The 24266-nt window shown below is 41.2% G+C and overlaps 1 protein-coding gene across 2 annotated transcripts; it reads left to right on the top strand.

The window, feature by feature from the left end:
- Window positions 1-21064: 21064 nt before the first annotated feature.
- LOC145125012 (bZIP transcription factor 12-like) lies at window positions 21065-22945 on the top strand. 2 transcript variants are annotated; one of them, XM_079060501.1, is made up of 4 exons: window positions 21065-21937; window positions 22021-22092; window positions 22180-22209; window positions 22631-22945. In XM_079060501.1, exons 1-4 carry the CDS (start codon window positions 21347-21349, stop codon window positions 22694-22696), a joined length of 759 nt encoding a protein of 252 aa, XP_078916627.1. In that variant the 5' UTR covers window positions 21065-21346; the 3' UTR covers window positions 22697-22945. The 2 variants fall into 2 exon arrangements, with proteins under 2 accessions (XP_078916627.1, XP_078916626.1); XM_079060500.1 differs by having other exon boundaries at window positions 21077-21937; window positions 22622-22945.
- Window positions 22946-24266: the final 1321 nt, after the last annotated feature.

The following is a 24266-nucleotide window of genomic DNA, read 5'->3' as shown; positions in this document are numbered from 1 at the left end:
GACATCAAATCTCATGCAAGTGTCAAAAAACTCAACCATTTTTTAGGTCTAGCGCTTATACTACTCAATGGACACTGGAGATCAATAAGGTGGCATCTTTATGGATTTCAGCCACTACATCTTCTTGAATATGAAGTATTAAGCATAAAAACCTATATCTAAGCTTATGGACTCATAAAGCAATGAACTTGAAACTCACAAAAGGTCTAGAAGGTGTGAAAATGCTTGATGATGAGTAACATCCCAAATTTCAAGAACAAAAATTTCATTTTTGATATGACAACTTAGAAAACATTTATAAGAAAACATAATTGAGTCATATCATTTCATAAAACCATAATCTCATGTCTCAAAATCATATCAGAAAATAGTAACAATATCAGAGTACAATCCCAAGAAATCTCATAGTACGGAAATTCTGCGTGTGTGTGATGTGCCGCTACCGCGCCGGCTCCTTCCCCTTCGTTGAAGAGGTACCTGAAACAAAACTGAAAACTGTAAGCACGAAGCTTAGTGAGTTCCCCCATCATACCATATACCGATCAACATACATACTGTCAGGCAATTGCGGGGTGCCCGACCTACCCTGTCCGGCCATTCTGGGGCGCCGACCTACCCACGTCAAGCAGTTCTAGGGTGCTGACCTACCCTTCGGTCCTAACAATCGAACTTGGGGACTATTCCCCTCCTACTACCACTATCACATATAACATATCATGCTAGCACTTAAACATATCAGGTAGCAAACCTAGATGAATATCACAAAGACAATCATCTAACATACAACTCCTACTAGTGGGCCGACATTGTGGCCGTAGGCCCACTGCTACTGGAAGGTAACTCACCTTGATGTCGCGTAGTGTCTGCACAATCCTTGGTACGAAAATCCTCTCGTCTCAACTCCTCAATCCCTACACAACAACCTTCCTTGATTACTAATCCGTACCCATAACCCTCCTTTACAAGGGTCAACTGAAATCCAGGTCAAAGTCAACTTTGGTCAAAGTCAACTTTGGTCAAAGTCAACATCCAGTTGACTTGACTCGCCGAGTTGGTCCACCAACTCGCCGAGTCCCTATTCTTTCAAAATGATACAACCCCCCCCCCCCCCGACTTTACTCGTCGAATCTAGCAAGAACTCGACGAGTTCACCTTCAACCATAACATCGGGACCACCTTCAACCGACTCGCTGAGTTCATCTTCATCATATGAATGTGTCCAGTCTATGACTCGTCGAGTTCTATGAACAACTCATCGAATCCGTCTTTATGGGTTAGGAGATTGCCTTGGACTCGCCGAGTTTGTTCATACACTCGCCGAGGCCCATGATTTTCAGGTCCATAATCACGTCCATCTTGTTGAGTCCCCTTCTAGACTCAACCAGATTCCTCAGAAACAGAAAAGGTTGGGGAACCAATACCCGACTCGCCGAGTCCCATGAACGACTCGCCGAGTCCCCTAAAGTCCATGTCTATAAACTCGATTTTTGTTGAGCTCATCTCATCCAAAGGGTAGATCTGACCTCCTAGGGTCGATATAACACTTAAAGTCACGAACTTTACGTCCATGCATGGGCCTTTAAGCTCAAAATACCCAAAAATGAGGTCTACAAGATGCGTGGGGCTCTCATGGCCATAAAGTTAGCACCTTTATGCCATGAGAACCCTCCAAGGTTCAAGATCTGAAGCCACTACTCTACATTACACTCTAAACCCGAAAATGGCTTAGAAATACCCCAAAGATGTCAAGATCCAAGCCCTAAAGTAGATCTAACAAATAAGAAGTCAAGGTTAGAGCTTTTTACCTCCAACAAGCTGGAAATGCAACCAAATCTCTGGATCTACTGGCTTCCTCTGGAATCTCCAAGTCTTTCCTTCCTTCTTCAAACTTCAAATGACAAATAATGTGTCACACCCCAAAACCGGAAAGGCAGAACGTTCGGGGGTGGAGGACGTCATGTACAGTATCACAACAATACATAATAATAAACAAGCAACAACATTATCCATTGCATTAATAGTAACAATTTTAATACAAGTGTGTTCTGTACTTTAGAAGACACCAAAAATGAATAATCAAAATGAAAGATGAATCTTGAATGTGCTCCATCTTCTCAAAAATCTGATCATCAGTACCTGTCTACTGGCGACTTGAGAATACAAGTTATTTTGAAAGTGTAGATCAGCATTTAAGTTGGTGAGTTCATAAGTATTTTAGTGTCATTGTTTGTATAAGTTGAAGAAAGTGTTTGTAAATGTGTGATGTAAGAGTTTGTAAGTGTTTGTTGAAAATGTTTGTAAACTTTCTAGAAAATCCTATATTTTCTACTAAAGTGGTCTTCTACCAAGACCCAACTGTTTTCTATGTTTGTTCATTTGTAAAAGTGTGAGTTTTCCCAAGTGTAACTATCATTAATAAGAATATAGTTTTCCATTACCATTATGTGAGAAGATCACAATGTGAATGAAATGGGAAAATAAAGATGTACCAGTAGTTTTATCTAAGTAACTACTGAGGTACTAACTACCCTTAAACTTGTTAGTTTAATTAGGGTAAAATGTGATATGATTGTATCCATGCTTGATTTGACTTAGTATAACACGACGTTCCAGACGTCGAAAAGATATGACATTGGTCACCCGTAGACCTGCAGGTCCCATTGTAGCTAGCAGCAAGGTGTGGGATGGTCAATCCCGTATAGATCTATACACAAATTCACGCTCTCCCTCCAGGAGACTCTGGGTACAAAACGTGACACAACAGTATATTGCCGAGCCATGAAGTAGTATCTCACATTAATGTTATAGTATTCTTGTATTATAGTATGTTCTAGTGTAGTATTCTCTCCGTCTAGTATGTAGTATCTTCTCTAGTATGTAATATGTAGTATGTATTGATTCTCGTTATAGTATTCTCTATCTGTTTCTCTTTATAGTGAGTATTGTTTCTCGTTATAGTATGTACTGACTTATGTATGAACTGACTATTAGTATGTTTCGTGGTTCTAGTAATAGTATTAGTGACTTCCTAAACTAAACATATTATAGTTTACTAGCAATGTTGTTGGTATGAATGAATATGGTTGAACACCTTTGCTACCCAAAGGATCTGAACTGAATAAAGAACTTTTATATCTATATACATATATATAATGTATAACTAAGATTCAAACGACTTTCGGACAAACAACCGATACCCTAAGTCCACAACCAAACAAGGAATATGAAATAAGGCGAGTTGTCAGTCCTAAGTCCTTTCAATCCTACTTATATAACTATATCTATATAGATATGCTTTTGACAAAGTATAAGCTTAAAAGAGTTTGATAAAGAATTTTGCATATAAAAGAGCTTGTAAAACGATTTGAAGTTGTTTGTTTGAAAACACAAATTGAAGTATAAGAAATCCATTTTTTTGATAACTATAAATCACATGCGATTAATTTAATAACTATAATGTTTCTACTCGTATTCCCCCCCCCCCCCATCCCCATAAAAGCATTTAAAATCATTTAAAAGGTAAGTTAAAGGGGTATGAACTCACCTGCAGTGAGTAGTACGAATGAAAGTTCGGTTTGTAGGATGCTAAGTGCCAAGTGAAGACTTGAGCACAACGGGTCATAATAAGCATATATTGGCACATATATGTACACAATTAGTCTTTATACAACTAATCACGAAAGGAAATACCCTAGGACTTAGAAAACACTTAGATTGAAGTGTTAGAAGCACTAAAGGTTGCATATAACGGGTGTACGGCCACACATGTGCGTGTGCGGCCACCTGTTGTGCTGCCTCTTGGGTGTGCGGCCTGGTGTGTGCGGCCATGGAGTGTGTGGCCGCACACTCCTAGTAAAAATGGTCAAAAAGTGTAGTCAAAGGTTATATCTTGCATCCCCTAAGTGTCCTTGATCATGTGCTAGCATACAACTTGAGTTTGAGGTCCTTAAGCACTAAACAAAGGGGTGTACGGCCACATGGGGTGTGTGCAGCCGCACACTCCTTGATGATCATGGTTTGGACGTTTTCTAAGGCTCCTAACTAGCAAGTAACAAGCAGAAGAAGGGTACTTACGATATAGAAGCGTTTAGGGGTGTTTGGAGCCCAAGAACTTAGTAGGTGTTCTTGGTGAAACTGAAGAACACTTGAAGATCTACTAAAAGGAGTGATTTCATGGATGGAATCAGTGATCTTTACTAGATGGAGTAAGGAATCAACAAATCAAAGGAAAGAAACACTTACCACTTGAATATCTAGCTGAAAAATCGGATGCTACTTGAGAGATAATGAGTTCTTGACTAGGAGGGTGAAAAGGGTTGAATGAAGGCCAAGCCTTTACTTTATAGGCGAGAGTGTGCTGCCAGAGGAGGGGTGTGCGGCCGCACACCCAAGTGTGCGGTGCGGCCGTACACTCCTCATATTGGAGTGTTTGGCCATTTTTGGGTAGGGGTGAACTCGTGGAACCCAAATCTAAACTCTAACTTGAAGATAATAAGTTTAGAACACTCAAATTGACTTAAAACAATGCTAGAAGGTAGCAGAAACGAGTCTGACTTTGATTGATTTGAATAACAGTACAAGATAGAAATTTCGGGTTGTCACAGAATGGCACAAAATAGCTCAAGAACACTCAAAAGTTGATTAGGGTTTCGTGAATAGGGTTTGGAGGTGATGGAGGCTGGGGTGGAGGTCTCATAAAGTGTTTAAATAGGGTGCAAACCCTCAAATTTAGGGTTTCACTCAGACAGCTCCTACTCCCTGAGTCGGTCTCCCGACTCGTCGAGTAGGTCACTTACCCCCCCCCCCCCCCGATTCGAAGTCGAACCTACTCGACGAGTTGGGCCTCCAACTCGCTGAGTCCCAGTATAAAATATGAAGTTTTGCTTAAATTTAAATACGTACCTGAAACCGGGTGTTACAACTCTCCCCACTTATTTTAGACTTCGTCCTCGAAGTCTGCTGCTGAGTCCTGAAAAAGCTCGGGGTAGTGCTCCCTCATCTCTTCCTCCGGCTCCCATGTCCATTCCGACCCCTTACGGTGCTGCCATTGCACCTTCACCAGCTCCACCCACTTGTTCCTCAGATCCTTCGACTTCCTGTCGAGGATCGCCACTGGCCGCTCGATGTAGTTCAGGCTGTCGTCCACCTGAATATCTTCCAAGGGCACCACTGCCGAGTTGTCCACCAGGCACTTCCGTAACTGGGAAACGTGAAACGTACTATGAATCTGACTGAGTTCGGCTGGCAGGTGCAGCCTATACACCACCTTGCCTACCCGGGCGACAACCCTGAAAGGTCCAATGTACCTGGGGCCCAACTTGCCCCGCTTCCTGAATCGGATGACACCTTTCCAAGGCGACACCTTCAGGAGGACCATATCCCCGACCTGGAACTCCAGGTGCGAGCGGCGCTTGTCGACATAACTTTTCTGCCGACTTTAAGCAATCTGAAGTCTGCTCCTAACCTGCTGAATCCTCTATGTCGTCTTTAGCACCACTTCGGTGCTCCCCATGAGCCTCTGTCTGAATGCACCCCAACATATCGGGGTCCTGCACTTCCTCCCGTATAACATCTCAAAAGGAGGACGATCGATATTCGCGTGATAGTTGTTGTTGTAGGAGAACTCAACTAATGGAAGATAGGTATCCTAGCTACCACCGAAGTCTAGAACACATGCCCGCAACATATCCTCCAAGGTTTGGATGGTTCTCTTGCTCTGACCATCCGTCTGCGGGTGAAAAGCGGTGCTAAAGTGCAGACGAGTACCCAGCTCATCATGGAATTTCTTCCAAAATCTGGAAGGGAACCGTACATCTCTGTCTGAAATCATGGAGACTGGCACTCCGTGTCGAGCTACTACCTCTCGGATGTAGATATCGGCCAGCTTCTCGGCCGAGATGCTCTCCTGGATCGGTATGAAATGGGCACTCTTGGTCAACCGATCCACGATGACCAAAATCGAATCCACTCCCTGTGTGGTCCTGGGAAGCTTTGTTATGAAATCCATAGTAATATCTTCCCATTTCCACATAGGGATATCTAACGACTGCGTCTTCTTGTGAGGCCTCTGGTGCTCAACCTTGACCTTCCTACAGGCCAGGGATCTCTCGACATACCAGGCTACATCCCGCTTCATGCAGGACCACCAATAATCAGGACGAAGATCCCTGTACATCTTCGTCGCCCCAGGATGAATGGAAAATCGGGATTTGTGCGCCTCCTCCATCAGAACCTGGCGCACACCCCCGTGGTATGTAACCCACACCATGCGGAGTAGTGTCAATAACCCTCGGCTGTCGTAATCGTAGGAGGAAACCTGGCCCACAAAACGCTCACTCTTACGATGTTCCTCCTTCATAGACTCCTGTTGGGCCTCTCGAATCCGCTCCAATAGCGGATTCACCACGGTCATCCTCATGCAGATGTCTCTGATTGGCGCTGACTTGCGGCTAAGCGTATCAGCCACGGCATTGGCCTTCCCCGGGTGGTAGAGGATCTCACAATTGTAATCCTTCATCATATCCAGCCATCGGCGCTGTCTCATGTTCAGATTCGGCCGTTCCATAAGGTACCTCAAGCTCTTATGGTCCGTGTAAATGGTACAGCGGACCCCATAGAGGTAATAACGCCAAATCTTGAGGGCGAAAACCACTGCCCCCAACTCCAAGTCATGCGTCAAATAGTTCGCCTGATGAGGCTTCAGCTGCTTCGAGCTTAGGCGATAACATGCCCCCTCTGCATCAACACCGCACCCAAACCCGAGATGGACGCATCGCAATACACCACAAAATATCCACACCCTCAGGCAGGGCTAAGATTGGCGCCTCGCACAATCTCTGTCTCAGCATCTCAAATGCGGCCTTCTGCTCAGGCCCCCAACGAAATACAATGGCCTTCTTCGTCAGTCGGGTCACGGGTACGACTATCTTGGAGAAATCCTGGATGAATCTCCGATAGTAGCCGGCTAATCCCAGGAAACTCTGAATCTCAGATGGAGACTTCGGAACCTCCCATCTCATCACGGCCTCCACCTTGGCCGGGTCAACCAATATCCCGTTCTGGTTGAAAAGGTGCCCAAGAAACTACACCTCGTGCAACCAGAACTCGCACTTGGAGAACTTGGCATACAAGCTCTCCCTCCTCAGGGTATCTAACACCTCTCGCAAGTGCTCTTCATGCTGCTCCTGCATCTTGGAATAAACCAAGATGTCGTCAACGAAAACTATCACAGACCGATCCAGCATCGGCCTGCATATGCGGTTCATGAGATCCATGAACGCTGCAGGAGAATTGGTGAGCCCGAAGGGCATCACCACGAACTTGTAAAGGCCATACCGAGTTCGAAAAGCAGGCTTATGTACATCCTCCTCTCTAACCCTCATCTGGTGGTATCCTGACCGTAGATCTATCTTGGAGAACCAAGATGCTCCCTGAAGCTGATCAAACAAGTCGTCTATCCTCGGGAGTGGGTAACGGTTCTTCACCGTTACCTTGTACAGCTCCCGGCAATCTATGCACATGCGATGCGACCCGTCCTTCTTCTTGAAAAACAGGATCGGGTCTCCCCAAGGCGAGCTACTCGGCCTGATAAATCCCTTGTCTAACAGCTCCTCCAGCTGCATAGACAACTCTTGCATCTTGGGAGGAGCCAACCGATATGGTGCCTTGGCTATCGGAGCCGCACCAGGGACTAGGTCGATCCTGAACTCCACCTACCGCTCCGGAGGTATCCCAGGCAGCTCCTCTGGGAATACATCCACGTAATCTCACACCACCGGAACATCGCTCACCGTCGCCTTACTCTTCTCCCAGGTATCCATAACATAGGCGACATACCCAGTGCAACACTGCTGTAGATAGCGCCTAGCCCTCGCTGCTGAACATAAGGCTGGTTCGTGCTGTGGCCTCACGCCCTAAATCACCAGCTCTCCTCCACTCGGGTTCCTGATCCGAACCAACTGTTGCGCAGTCGATCACTGCCCCGTTGGGGCTCAACCAATCCATGCCTATAATCACCTTGTTCCCATGCAACGGAATGGGAACCAATTCTACCAGGTAGCGCTCCTCGAATAGCCTCAGAACACAATCTCTGAAAACCGCTGACGCTTGCACTGATCGGTCATCGGAAATCTCGACCTCTAGAGGGCAATCCAACATGCCCGAAGACTCAGGGAACCTCTTGCTAAGTGCATGAGAAACAAATGATCGAGTGGCACCTGAATCGAACAACACCTGTACTAGGATACAGTTCACATGAAACGATCCTAAACAACATACAACATGACATATCAATATCATAAACAACATATAATAAAAGCTAGGGAGAAGAAATCATACCCGTCACCACATCGGGTGCGGCGCGTGCCTCCTCGGTGGTCAACTGGAAGGCTCGGATCCTTGCCATTGGAGCCTCTGTCTTGCCCTGCCGGCCATCAGTAATCCACAGGGTCACTGGAGCTGGCGCCGCCACTGGCGATGCTGCTGTCAACTGAGGGCAATTGGCCTTTTTATGGCCTTGCTGGTTACAGTGGAAACACAGCAACTCCAATATCTGGAAAGTGAGCACATGGGCGGTACAATCCCTGCTGAAGTGCCCCGTCTTGCCGCACTTGTAGCAGCCCGACGATCCCAGTCTACTAGCTCCCTCATGCGGCCTTCCGCATTTCCTGCAGCGGCTCTGGCCCGGCTGGCCCTTCGGCCTAGCGTCGGATCCCTTGGGCTTCTTCCCCGAAGCCCCAGTAAACAACAACTCCAATATCTGGAAAGTGAGCACAGGGGCGGTACAATCCCTGCTGAAGTGCCCCGTCTTGCCGCACTTGTAGCAGCCCGACGATCCCAGTCTACAAGCTCCCTTATGCAGCCTTCCGCATTTCCTGCAGTGGCTCTGGCCTGGCTGGCCCTTCGGCCTAGCGTCGGATCCCTTGGGCTTCTTCCCCGAAGCCCCAGTAATCTGTCCCTCCTCTGCCTTCCTCTTCCTGATGTGCTCCAAATCAATCTCCCTCTCCCTCGCCCTGGCAATCATAGAATCCTGGGTCGGACATGCTGAGAAGCTGGCATGCTCCCGAATATCAACTCTCAACATGTCATGATAGCGGGTGCTCCGCATCTCCTCATCCCTTGCATACTGAGGCACCAATAAGGCCCTCTCCCAGAACTTGGCAGTGATCTCCACCACTGACTCAGTCGTCTGCCTCATATCAAGAAACTCCCTGGCCAACTGCTGAAGCTCCACAGCTGACGCAAACTCAGACCTGAACCTGGTCACAAAGTCCGACCAGGTCATAGCCTCAACAGCTGAGGCTCCTAAGGAATCACCAACTGACTCCCACCAATCCCTAGCCCTGCCCCTCAAACATCCTGCAGCATATCGAACCTTCAACCCCTCAGGGCAGAAGCTCGTCAACTGTGCAGACTCGATGTCTGCAATCCACCTCCTGGCCGCAATGGGGTCCTTCGCCCCATGGAAATCCGGTGCACCACTCCCCTTGAATTCCTTAAAGGACAGTGTGCGCGACCCTGATTGGCTAGCCGCCCAGTCACTCCTAAACGCCCTGAGACGATCCTCCATCAGCTCAACGATCCCTTCCATGATCGACCCGAAAATCATCGGGGTCGAATCAAGGATGCCTCTAGTGATCTCCAAAGTAATAAACTCACGTAGCCCCTCATCAACTGGCTCGGCACCTGATCCCGAACCTGATCCTGAACTGGATCCTGAACCTGATCCTCCTCCGTGACGCGTTGTCACCACCATTCTAAAACAGAACACATAATCGTCAGAATCATACATAACTCTCGGGAAGTCTCATGTACTCTACAGTTCCCTGAGTCCATCTTAGCCCTCCTTGACTCGAGTATGGATCCTCTGCTTTCAGTAGTACGGGCCCATACTACCTTCCACATCTATCCGTACTTTCCTCCAGGATTGCTTCGACTTCACCAAGTCCCTTCTACTACGGCTGCTCTCAGCACTAATTCTCTTCGTAGGCTTGCCCTAGGGAAATCTCCCCGGCCTACTCTCCGCCATCAGCTACATAAGGAATCCCAGTTACCTTTACCTAATTAGCTCGCGAATAACATTACATACCACTAAGACCAGATAATTCTTCGAATGAGAGGTCCTACCCTATAACGGTTGGACTCAGACAAGAGCTGCGCAATTGGCCTAGACCAGATAATTCTTCGAAATAACTATGCCTTGTAAAATAGATAGAGTGTCGAAATCAAACTGATTTCGACACCTTACATACTCAAAGTACATTCAACTCCTCACTATAGACTTTTGACCCCTACAATCTCCCCCTTAGTGAGAGTAGTCGAATATCAAGCAATTAACTTCATAGCTTGTAGAAGCTCCCATCAAAATTCCATGTACCACAAAAGAATCTTCTTTATCTCTGCCTTGTCTTCGACATCATTCTTCTTACAGTTGTTAATTCGAATCAGGATGTTGGTGAAATGTGAATTTGTATATCTTTCAAGATCATTGAGTTGAAATAAAAACTTTGTGAAATTCCCCCTCTTGTTCGTTCCTTGAAAAACCACTTTGTAAGGTTGATAGATAATTTCACCGTCTTCAAATTTGTTGATGTTCAACTTAGCCTTTACAAGAGTTTGTGGCACTTTCGCATTCTCTGGATGGTCGAGGCAAGATCATTATCAATAATGGCTAGATATTCGAAGTAACTTTCTAGAAAAGATTTGATGTGACCAAATCCAATCATGAAATCATTTCGATTTGATTCAGGGATCTTCGACACATCCACATTGATCAGAATCTTGGTAATCGAAATAAGATCATTCAGGTTCATCAGAGGAAAATCAGTGATTTTGAAATTGAACTCCACATTATTGGCTTTCACAACTGAATATCATAAATTTTGAAGCAGAACCTCAAATAAGGTATCCCTTTCAATCTTCATCACTTTCACTATTTTCACTAGTGACCATACATCATCTTCATTTTTCCCCAAGATAGCATGAAAACGAATCTTCACGTTTCTGAATTCATTTTTATCTTTGAAATTATTTGCTACTTTGAAATGTGTTGATGTAAACAACATGTGATTAATGGGAAAATCGAGTTGATTGAAGTCTGAATATTCAATTTCAAAGATTTTCTTCGACCTTTTAAGGAATTCATCATTCTGCCCCAGCACTGCGATTTCAGTCGTTTTATAACACCAGTGTCTATTCGGGTCACCTTTGTTAGGCCTGGTGGATCATTCTCCCTTTGACGAAGAATGCTATTTATTTGCCTTTGTCATTCAGTATCTTCAGCATGTTGTTTTTTCATTTCTTCATCTAATTGTTCAATCAGGATGATCTTCCCTTTATCTTTCGAGTCAGTTGATGAAGATGTTTTGAATTAAGTGTTACTAGAACCTCCTTCTCCTTCCCTAATCGAAATTCCTTTTGTTGGGGCTTTCGACACATGTGTTGTTGTAGTCACTGTTGTCGAAGAAACAGTTATCTTCTTCATGGGAATTAAAGTTGGAATTTGAGTCGAAATGACTTTCCCAACTACTACTCCCATTTCATCAGAGTCTTTAGAAGATCCAGGTCCTCCAACTCGAGACTTACACAACACGAGGAACATTGGTTGATAAACGTAGTACCAAATTTCGGATTGGAGCGAGCTCAATCTTGATGTTCGACTCAATAGTCGAAACCATATGAGATAGGGATTATAGAGAGATAGATGATTGATTCGAAAGATCAACCTTTGACAAAGTTTCCTTTATACTCGATAGAAATTTCTCTATCTTTTCAAACCTCTTTGCATTCTTTTCTGACTTGGCTTCAAGCTGTTTTGTGTACTTAGTGGTGAAATCAACCAATCGAGTAAGTGCACCAGCAAGAACATCAAATTTTCCTTGCAACTCTTTGTAATTTTTGTCTATCCTTTTGACTTCGTCGGACATCCAGGATTTGATCTCGTCAACCTTGACATCAAGAGACTCCTTTATCTCATTAACGTTCACAATGAAAAGTTCATGATGTGCCTTAGCATCATCACGAAGCTTCTGAATTTCACTATCATACCCGCTGGAATGAAAAACTAGTTTTTCACTTTGTTTCTGCTCAATTCCCTCAATTAAGTTTATCAGACGAGATTCTTGAGCTTTCATCAAGTATTCCATTTCTACTCCGGTCACATAGTTCTTGCCTCTAGTATCTGCGGTAACTTGAAGAAGATAATTAAGTTTGGAGTTGAGAATTTTGAATTCCTCACCTGACATAATGAGATCATCAGGAATATTTTCTTCTTCAGGGTTGAATTGGAGATCAGCAAACAAAACCATGATATCATCATCATCATCTTTGTTTTCTAGTTGTGACTTTTGTTTGATTGAGATGGGAAGAGAGTGGTGATAGGTACTTGCATGACACCAATGAATGTAGGTGATACAATCAAAATAGGAACAAAAATGGGAATGGGTGATGATGGTGGTGGTAAAGCTGTAGAAGTTGCCACAGAGGTTTTAACAGAACTTATCCCCTCATCCATGTTAACATTTACGTCCTTATTAGATAAGTCCACAGGGATGTCTGGAATTTAGAAGTCCTCCCTACGAGATTCGGTATTCGAAACTTCGGATAGTATGACCAAGGTCTTCTCAAGGATAGTTTTTTGTGATTTGCATCTGTATTAGATATGTGTACAGTGACATTGGGAATACTTGTCTCCTCGAAAATCGATTTGAAAGAGGTATCTCTTCGTGGTGAACCAATAAAGGAATCCTCAATGCAAACTTCAAGCCTTTTGCTTTCAGTGTCATGCTCGGTTTCTACTGTCACATTCTCAGTTTGAGCAGTGGGTTCAAGTCTTCTCTTCTTTAACTTTCTAGCCATGTCCATAGTTTGACGTTTCTTTGAGGCTGGGGATCCAGGAGCCAAAACTTCATGAAACAAAACACCCATCCTTGTAAAATAAGGCTTTATTACTTTATTCGAACCACCCTTAAAAGAAACAACGCTTGAGGGTTCGACAACAAGTGGTTGAACAGATTCGACTACTAGTTCAATGCTTTCGACTACTGGCTCATGATAAGTAGCCTTGATCGGTGAATGAGATGGTTTCTTAGTTTGTTTCTTAGTTCGCTTAAGAACACCAGACATATATGGAATAGTTTCTTTCACAATTCCCTCCTCCACCACTTGTATCTGTTTGACTATTTTCTTCTTCTTTGGAGCCTAAGTTCCTTTAGAAGTTCCTTCTACCCCATTCTGAGATGCCTTGGGTGGAAGAACCCCAGTTTGAGTTGAAGAATCGATTGAAGCCAAATATTGTATCAACAGCTAATGGTTGGAATCCACTAGCTTGAGCATTGAATCGGGAATACGAGCAACATCTGGAAAAACATTAGAATCATCTACAAAAATCCTTAGAGTAGCCATTATCGGAAACTCAACTATTTCGACACCAGATGGAACAAGAATGTGCTCTTGAGAATAAACCTCATGGAGAATTAAGCCCCGAAATCGAGCACTTGATACACCAGTTGCGAGCTTGGTATGAGAAATAGAGGTTCCAAACTCTTCCCATAGAAGGGATGCATAGTCAGCATCTAGACCATAGTACAATCCCGCCATTACTAAGTAAACTTCAAGCTTGGCTTTGTCGAGCCCATAGCTTCGACCTGTCAAGCATCTCAGCACTATCCCAAAAAAAAAACTCCAAATACAAGGAAGACCAAACTTCTTGAAATGACTAATATCAGTTAGGGTTGGTTGATGCCCCATTTCATTAAACATATGAATGACTTGATCATTTGTGACTTCGTTGAAGGTACCTGAGACTAGTAACTGCAGAATTTGGGCAAATTGTTTCCTTGTGAGCTTCTTGGTCTTTGAACTCGATAGCTGAAACGTAACAACCTTAGTTGTTTTGTTGAAGAATGTAGTTGAAGCAGCAAGTGAAATCCATTCCATAGCGATTGCAAAAGTTGCAGAAAGTGCATACGACAACACAAAGTTGTTCAAAGTTTGAACAAGCATCCGTAATTCCTCTGGATATTGATCAAGTGATGGAACTAGACGAAGATTGTTGCTTTGAATCTTCATCATAGGTTGCGAGATGTCCTCGTCATTAGTGGTTGTTTGTCCAGCATTGTGATGAGAAGCAACCATTGAAGAGAATTTTGGAAAATTTGAGAACGATTGAACAGTTAGGGTTCTTGAGGTTCCGTCGGAGATTAGAAAATTGAAAAGGAAATTATCATCTTCCTCTTATAACTTGTTGTTATTTTTGAATTTGAACCAGTATCCAATAATAAAATGCCGCATGGTGTGTTTGTTACTTAACCGGCAGCGTAAAAATCGCCACGTCATAAAAGTAATGATCACTTTTCTCCTTGATTCTCGTGAAAATACTCAACTGCCACTTCCATTAGATCTTTCGCTATTCCCAATCATATAATAACCGTCACTTTTTTCCTTTACCAAACAAGTACTCAATGTATTTCGACACCAAGGTAAGACCAGTCCTTCGGCATGGAGGCTAGGCTCATTCGCTTTTGGGATTTGCAAGTGAAATCATATGCCAGACTTTTGCAAATTCTAAGTTACGAGTTGGTAATACCCAAAACCTCAAGGATTTTAGTGCGTTAGTGTGACAATGAATGAGATAGAAGCAAGTAAAACAAAAGTGTGGATTTCGTGATATCAAAAATTCTTTTGATACGAAAGCAGAGTGATCCCAGGCAAAGATCTCTTCGTTCGACATCAAGAGAAATGAAGAATTGATTGTGTGTTTTCCCGTGAATTACAATCGAATACTCGTTGATGAGTATTGAAGGGCTTCTTTTTCTTTGATTGCAAGGCGGCTTCAATTTTACACAAGATCACAACTTAACATAAGTGTGATTCAGTTGTGCAAAATTACTTGGATGACTAGTGTAGTCAAGAACAAGTATGGTTGGTGATGATAATAAATGACAAAGGTTTAGAAAAGATATTCAAATTGGAAATCTCATTCCAAAAACAAAATGAATAACTGGATCTTTTTGGGAAAAAATGTCTTAGTGTTAGAACATTTTATTAAGATCACACAATGTTAATGGAATGAGATTTTGAATATCGGAAAGGTACATAAACAAATGTTTCATTAAAATCCTGAACAAAATTTTTCACAGTCAATTCATGAAAGTGTAGGTTTGTCGGCTTTCACCATCATAACGGAAGAATGACTCAGGATCATAAACACAGATGTTTGACATATCTACATTCTGGTGGTTTCGACCAGAGATGTCGAGGATATGTAATGTAGTGTGTGATCATGAAAGAAATTTTCGGTGAAAAAGATGTGGTGAAAGAACTCATTGTACCTCTGCTAAAAATTTTGACCAAGCAGAAAACTCTTAACTCATCATGAGAAGAGTAAGGTAGCTCTTCGACTAATGTGAATACAATCATGTGTGGTTTCGTCTATGTGTTCTCTTCTAAAAACAAGAAAAGTAAGTAGCTTTCGATGCTACTCACTATAAATCTTAGCAGAATGATGTAGTTCAGTTATTTTAGCATACAAACTTCTAGGAGTATTACAATATATGTTTGGTTGTTTTACAAGCATGACGTTGTCCATACGAATAGTATCTCTATCAATTGACAAATTTGTAATCCTCAAGTCTAGATATTCTATCACACCCTTCTTTTCTTCTAATTTATTCTTAGCTTCATAATAAAGGGATTTGAACTATTCAGCTTCACTACTCATGGAGATTAACATGTCATTAAGATAAGAACACGTATTATCAAACTCAAACAAAACATCATTATAAGAAGATGAAGGGATTTTAAATGAGTTTAGAAGATCACGTAACTTTTCTGTCATCGGTGATTTTGTCGAGTCGGTGGACATGAAACACCTACCTGTAATCACATCTTCATTACTCGAAACATCTTTTTCTTCTCCGTCCTCTTCCAACTTTGCATACATGGCCCTATGAGTCGGATGGCGCATCTCATCCTTATCTGATCCAGACGACCATATTTGATACGTTCCCCCTTCTTTGTCCTCTTCTCTAGCTATCAGAGAGACACCCTTAGTTCGAGATCTAATCTCCTACAGTTTCTCAGCATAATATGCCTCATCCTTAACTCTCTCCTTCTTCCTGAGCATGCAATCCTTCGCCAAGTGATTCGACCCACTGGAGTAGTTATAATTATAACCTGAGTCTCCTTTAAGTTTCAACTCCTTCTTCTTCTCAAACAAACCCTTCACATCCTTCTTCTCAACTTTCAACTCATACTTCACACTTGTTCCAGTCGAATACACACTCTTATTCTCATACATTTTCTTAAAATTTCCATTGGAAGGCTTCTTGAAAAATTTCTTGACCTTGTTGTTCGTGTAGTATCCGACAACTTCGTCATCAGAGTCGAATAGGAATCCTTCTTCTGTATCCTTAGCTTCTTCTTCAGACTCAAATTCTTTAACAACAACTTTCGATACCAAAGTTAATGGTCCTCCAAGACTCAGTTTACTTTCTTCAACAATTTCATTGATCTCGCTTTCATGTGCTTTCAAGACATTATACATATTGGCAGGAGATTAACCATCAAAACTTTCTTGTGTCTTGATCATCAAGCTGATGTTTCTCCATTCCTTTCGAAGTCCCATGAGAAAAGTGAGATTGAATTCCAGCATGGAACGAGTAACTCCATAGTGAGAGCATTTGAAAATCAGTTCATTCAATCGATCATAGTATGAATCGATTGATTCAGTGTCCTTTTGTTTGAATTCTCCCAACTCAAGTAAGCATTGTTTTACATAACTCTTCTTCGTCTTCTCATTACCTTGATATTTCTCTTTCAAGGTGTCCCAAATCTGCTTTGCTGTTGAACATCCACTCACATAATTGTAAACTACGGGTGGAAGAGCACCATGTAATTCACGTAAACATTTCTTATCATTCGCCTTCATTTTTTTTCCTTCTGTGATCACATCATCACTCGTAGCATCAGTTCCAAGAGTAACCAACATTTCAGGAAGAAATAGACCTTTGATGATTGATCGCATCAAATCTTCATCGATGCCATTGAAATAGTCTTCCATTCTATAGGCCCATTTCTTATTGTACTCCGGAATCAACATCGGGATCTTAGTTGATGATCCGAGCAAGTGAGAGAAATTCGTCATTATGTTCATGCTAAAATTCACCATTGTTGTATGGATTTTGAAGAAAGAGGATTTTTGACTCAGATAAAAATCTAACAACGAAATCAAATTGATGTAATTTATAGAATCCTTCAATTGGTTGATAGAATCCTGCTCTGATACCAATTGATGTAATTTATCGATTGATTAAGAACACAATTAAGATGATCAAAGCTAAAAATGAACACAAGATGTAAATAATGTATGTTTGGCTCAATATAGTCTGAATGAGTACACAAGAGTTCGAGAGTACAAAATACAGTGACATTGAGCTTAAAAGTTACTCTACTCTATGTACCTACCCTATTTATAGGGTACAATCAGACTCACAAAAAATTACAAGGCTAAACATTAAAGTGTCGAAATAACTATGCCTTGTAAAATAGATAGAGGGTCGAAATCAAATTGATTTCGACATCTTACAGACTCAAAGTACATTTGACTCCTCACTATAGACTTTTGATCCCTACACTACGCTACCAGACACCATACATCAGACAATTCTATCTGGCAATTCCTGAAGATCCCTAGCCTAGCACTAGCATGCAGTTCTATCATAATCATCATAAGGAAATAACAGTGTAGGTAACTTGGGGTATAATTTCTGCTCCAGATGATCGTACACATTGCGTCCTTCTCTGGTTACCTTTGAAAACAATTTTGAAAACAACTTTTGAAAACTATTTTGGAAATTATTTTGAAAACTTTACATTTCCTTAGTTTAAGTCTGAATTCACACGAACGCTCATCCAATTCTCTAAAACTAGGGCTCTGATACCAACTTATAACATCCCATAAACACGATAAAAATTTTCATTTTTAATTTAAAGGAAATCATTGTTTTCAAGCAAACCCATCTCAAAATCAAGTATTAGAATACAAATATTTCCCAAGATCAATGTATCATAAATCTCTAAAACAAAACATCGAAGGATGTGTACGATCACGCCTTCGCCTTGCCCCGATCGTCTAAAGTACCTACAACATAAAACTAAATCGTAAGCCAAAGCTTAGTGAGTTCCCCCAAAGTACCACCACACAAACAAATAACAAATATAATATTACATGATGGGTCCACAACCTCCCGATTGGCTTACCCTGGCCCACAACCACCGACTTGGATTGCCCTGGCCCACAACCTCCCGATGGGATTGCCTCGGTTTGTTGACTGGGAGCACAAAGCAGTACAGTCTCAACCCTAAACATACCATGTCGATATATAACATATAACAAACATTTTTAGCAGACAGTTAATCATATAGCCAGTAATTACAGGTAGTCCTACAGATCTACCAGTCTAACACGTATCAACAATCATTAAATAATCATACAGATCTATTACATATTCAGCATAAAATCATTCAATATTTCCAGGATATCAAACCCAGTAGGTCGGCCTTGGTGCCTTCGACCCACAAGTATAGTGAGGAAAACTCACTTCTCAGTCTGAAAAGATTGTTGGACAGGACACTGCTCCGAATATCATCTCTACCGGTCACCTATTCATCAAATAGTGACCAATCTCAAATACAACTCAAAATACCTAAAATACCCTTAGGTCAAACTTGGTCAAACCCTGGTCAAAGTCAAAATCAATCCACAGTCGAAAGTCCCACAATCCACGTGTCACGTCGTGACCCCTAATGGTAATGTCGTGACTTAATAAGTCAAAACAGTCGAGGACTACCATCCCCACGTTGTAATTTTTAGGGTTTCCTCTCAGGATGATCTCACGTCATGAGCCATATGTGCTCATGTTGTGAGCCAAAAGGTGGTGCGTGATTGTACTAACCTCCTCACAACGTGACATACATATCTCACGTCGTGAGTAGGGTTAAAACCTTAAAATTTTTAAACATGAAAATGGCTCACCTGAACTTAATGTTACAGTTGTAGAGACCATTATGGTCTGAATTTGACAAAATCACTAGTGTGACAAAGTTGTAGGAAATCGATTCTAGTTTCTAGAAAGTTTGTTATCAGTTCATTTGATTTGTAGATTCTGCTTTATGCTCAAAACACTGAGCAGGGGTCGGGCTGTGAAACTTTTAAAAAATATATAATTTATTAAGAATTAAAGTGTGTTATTGAAACCTGGACTCTAGTTGATAATTTCTTGGTATGTGTGGTTATTAGGTGAGACCTTGACAACTTCAAGGGATCTCGAGACTTGAAGTTTAATAAAGGATTTGTCAAGGCTAAGGTTAGTTAGTAGTTTTACTCGCTAGATATGCATAAGTCGAAAAGTATATTTTATATACGGATCATTGATTCACTTTATGTCTAAATTAGCCATTGTTTTGTATTTGAATATGATATTAATCGGATATGCTTGTTTTCTAGTTTACATACTTAGGGTCTAAATTGATATTTGACTCCATTATGATGATTATGATGTTTATGGTATGCTAGCGTAAATTTGATTGAAGTGATCATATGGGTACGCTTTGGTGAATTGTTGATGAATTTGGTGAATATGATAATATTGGTTGATCGTATGAAACTGCATGCTTAATATGATGAATTGCTAAATTTTACGGGGTGTTGCATAGTAGGTTAGGTAGTTTATGACACTTGCCTTAAACCTTATCTGGATACTTTTGGTGACCTATTAGGTTGGAAGAGGACCTAGGAAAGAGCTTAAGCCATTGAGGTGTAAGTCGCCTGGTCAATCTTGAAGATCCCGCGACACATGGTACACGTGTATTGTCACAATTGTATTCAAGGACTGGATTGGTGTAGTCCTACCAAGGAGGATCAATACAAACATCACGTTAGATTGGGAGGTGTTATGGTTGTTTCGTATAGTCGTAGTAGCGAAAAGGGTGTATGGGGTTGGTGTTTCGAGTGGAAGTCATGAGCCACATAGAGCATTCAACATGCAGGCACACGAGTAGTGAACCCGATAGTTTCATTGGGATAGGATGCACAAAGAGACTCATACCTATCATAAGATGCTTTTGGTGACGTGTGATGCTTTTGGTGATATGTGATGTTTTGGTGATATGTGATGCTTTTGTTGATATTTGTTGCTTTTTGTGATATGTGATGCTATTAGTGATATTTGTTGCTTTTGGTGATATGTGATGTTTTTGGTTATATCTATTGCTTTTGGTGATATGCATTGTTTTTTATGGTATGCGATGCTTTTGGTGATACGTGATGAATTTGTTGTTATATGTGTTATATATGTGAGTAAGAGGTATTTGTTGTTCAATGTTGTTTTGTCGTAAATTGAATTGTTGACTCGTTTAGGAATTATGCGTTTTCCTACGACTATATGCAACTATTAACTCACTCATCAGGAGCTGACACTTGTTTCTTATACTTTGTGCCTTTGGCTAAGTACAAGTAGCTTAGGAGCGTGACTTTATGAGGTTATGAGCATCTATCTTTGGCTAAGTACACATGTTTTTGTTGTTACTTTTGTTCGATTATAATTTTCTTAAACTTAAAAGGTTTTAATTTGGTTATTCGTGAAATATGGTAACATGTGGTTTTTTTTTTTTAAATACGAATTAATAAAAAAAATTGTTGTATTTTCCGTTAAAAATGTGTTAAATAAAATGAAAATTTTGGAGATAATATTCATGACATTACTAAAACTAAGATTTTCACCGATAACCATCTATAAAAATCTTATAAAAAAATTACAAGCCACCACATTTCACATAAGTTAAAAATCATATGGTCATTTGGATAATTTTACTAATCTTTATCTATTTCTGATGGAAACTAATTTGTCATTTTCTGGTTTTAATGAAATTGCTTTTCAAAAAAAAAACGTAAAAGAAATTAAAAGAAAAAATAGTCCAGCAAACTATTTATTTTTTCTTTTTATAGAATCATAGAAAGAAAATTTGGACACGCATCTACCCGTGACCATCCCCTGCCGGCTTTCTTACATGTTCAAAATGACAAAAGTACCCTCATTATTTGAGCCTTTAACCCCCGCCGAACGAGGACATAACCGTCCATACAGTCGATTTTTCTCTCTCTCCGTTTCCTTCTCTCTCTAAAAATGGTTTCTGTATTTGTATAACTTCCGAACTGCCGGCGAGTCTCTCGGTCGTACTCCTTTTCACCCTCTCCACTCTTCTCTTCCAACTGATTCCTCTATTCCTACTATAAACCCCTGATGATTTGATTTAGTTTTTTTCGATTTGAATTGGTTGAATTAGTTGTATGGCGTCGTCGAAGGTGATGGCATCATCATCGCCGGCGAATCAGGATCTACAACGTCATCAAGCCTTCGGTCTCACCGATCACAACAGCAATTTAATTTCAATGAATATGGACGATCTCCTTAAGAACATTTACGAGGATTCGCGTCAGGCGCCGGGGAGTTTTCCCGCCGGTGCTGGTGGTGGAAAGACGATGGATGAAAGGTTAAAGGAGATCGTGGATGGAAGTGTCGGTGATCCAGAGATGACTCTAGAGGATTTTCTGACGAAGGCCGGAGCTGTTAGGGAGGAGGATGTAGTGAAATTGCCGCCGGTATCTGCCTCGGCGGTCATTTCGGAATATTCTGGAGTTGTTGATCCGATTATATGTGGCGGTGCCGGTGCCGGTGCCGGAGCTGGGGCTTCGTTTCAAGTCATGCCTCAGCAACACATGCAATTTGGGAGTGCGATTGGTACAAGTGCGGGAACAAGCGGGAGAGGTAAGAGGAAGGTTGTGGTGGAAGATCCGCCGGTTGACAAGGCAACGCAGCAGAAACAGAGAAGGATGATCAAGAACAGAGAATCGGCTGCAAGGTCCAGGGAGCGAAAGCAGGTTAATTTTCTCGTTAATCTACTAAACTAATTTTTCCTTTCTAGTATTAGTGTTTTGATTTGAAATCTGTGTACAAATTCCAGGCTTACACAGTCGAATTAGAAGCTCTGGTAACTCAATTGGAAGAAGAACATGCCAAATTGTTAAAAGAAGTGGTATAATTTTATGTGAAATCTGATACACTTTCTGATTATCCATCGACCATCATCCTCATAGATTCTGAATGATAAATCTACTTGCAGGATGAACTGAACAAGGAGAGGCTTAAACAGGTTAGTTTCACACCTTATAAACTTGTAAACCTACCAAAACTTACTTTCAAACTCATCATCATGATTCCTTTTAAATCAATTCAAGATTCTTTCTTTTCAGAAAAAAAACAAACAGTGATGATTTTGATAGTTATCTAATTATCTTTATCATTGTCATGTATTTATTCAAAATCCCCTTTTGAATGCTCTTGTTGGTAGCTCAACTGTCACCCAAATGAGAAGACCTTATTAATCCTTAACAATTTTCACAAAGTTTACCCTCAATACCATATTATGAAATGCAATCTCAAAAAGTTAGTAAATTTGACCCAAATATCAAAATTTGATAATGAATCATCGAGACTGTGTAAAAAGACATAAAAGCCCTCATGGTCTGTTTTTATCTGGTATTGATTTGTTGTGGAACGAACAGCTAATGCAGAATCTGGTGCCGGTTTTGGAGAAGAGAAGGCCACCAAGAGTACTTCGAAGAACTAATTCGATGTGAAATTACGGTTTATTTGTTAATTTAAAGTTTAAAATTAAAATGAAAAACGTAGGGTTTGTTCTTGTTCTCTTGGTTCGCCCATTTGTAAAGAGTGGTGGAAAAAGACGAGTAAAAAAGGTTGTGACCAAGTTATCTTTTGTGCATACTTGTTAGGGGCCAAAAAGCTGATATACCCTCCCTCGACTAATTCATATGTATTTTCACTACTAATACTTAATGTTTAATTTTCATATCCACTAAACTTAGAAATCTTGTTTTTTATTTCATATCTTTGTACAAGGGAGTAAATCGTCTTTTAAGTTTTCAACCAAATGAACTGTAATTGTTTCTTGAAATACTAATGTTTAATGGTTAAGTAAAATACTTGATTATGGACCAACAAAACAAGATTATGAATATAAACTGAAGTGCATAACATCAAGTCATCAACATAACCATCCCTGGAATTGGGTAGGCCCAATAGAAAAAGTCACCCAAAGCATTCAAATTGCCTTTTTTTAAGAGTTATTAAGGTGGCTTAATATAGCATGAGAACTGTATTTTCAGAGTTTATCACCATTTCCTCTATGAAAAAGGTCTACGAATTAACGAAGTTCCTTTGTTAATTGAAAATTTTGCAAATATTAGCTGGAAATTTGCACAAAAAAATCAAAATCATGAAATTTTCACAAGGTTAATAACATTTTGAGGTTGAAAAAAATGTCAAGGTAAAATGAATATTTCTTGAAAATGTATAGGAGCAAAAGTGCTTAAGATTCATGAGATTTTTGTTAGAAAAAGTAACCCGCAACCTACTAAGGCTAAACGGTGTTGTGGCAGTGGGATTGCCGTCGGCTTTCCCGACGGCAATCCCACGTGGCTCTCTTTACCGCCGGTGAACACCGGCCGTTAACACCATTTTTGTCGGCGGCATAATGACACTGGTGAGTTTCTACCGTCCCAAAAGGTGACCGTTGCATCTTGGGGACCGTTGGGAAGAAATCTGATTTTTTTTTGTTACCCAAAAACACTATAATTACACACATATCACCTCTTTAATCCACACCAAACACAACCATTTTACTCTCAAAATGCCAAACAACCAAAATGCTTCCTACTCTTCCAACCCAATTGCGCTCTTCGGTTACGATCCGGCGCCACCACCACCTTATCGGACATAAATGTCACAACATAACCAAATGTTTGTAGGTGGTGTTCCTAGCTACTATTTGTCGTTCCAAATGCCACAACAATTCCAATCTCAACATGAAGACCAACACCCCCAACCGAAACACAAACTCAATTCTAATTCCATTCCCAACCACCTTTCACACCCTCACCGGAAAATGTTTACGATTCTAAACCCGAACAAGAAGTTCAACCAAAAAAAGGGAAGGTCGATCCAAGAAGATGGAGTCAAAAAGAAGAAACGGAATTAGCGAAGGCATTGGTCAACATATCGGAAGATAACGCCACCGGGAAGAACCAAATGCGATCAATTTTGGTTGTGTGTTATGGAGTGATTTTGTAGGGGTATGGGTCGAAATCCGGATTATCGGACGAGTGACCAATGTAACTCAAAATGGTCTAA

Source organism: Lactuca virosa, chromosome 7 (genome assembly GCF_052849685.1).
Source record: "Lactuca virosa cultivar CGN04683 chromosome 7, Lactuca_virosa_CGN04683_v6, whole genome shotgun sequence".
Lineage (NCBI taxonomy): Eukaryota > Viridiplantae > Streptophyta > Magnoliopsida > Asterales > Asteraceae > Lactuca > Lactuca virosa.
The sequence above is the reverse complement of the archived record's forward strand: the minus strand, read 5'-3'. Positions and strand labels throughout refer to the sequence as shown.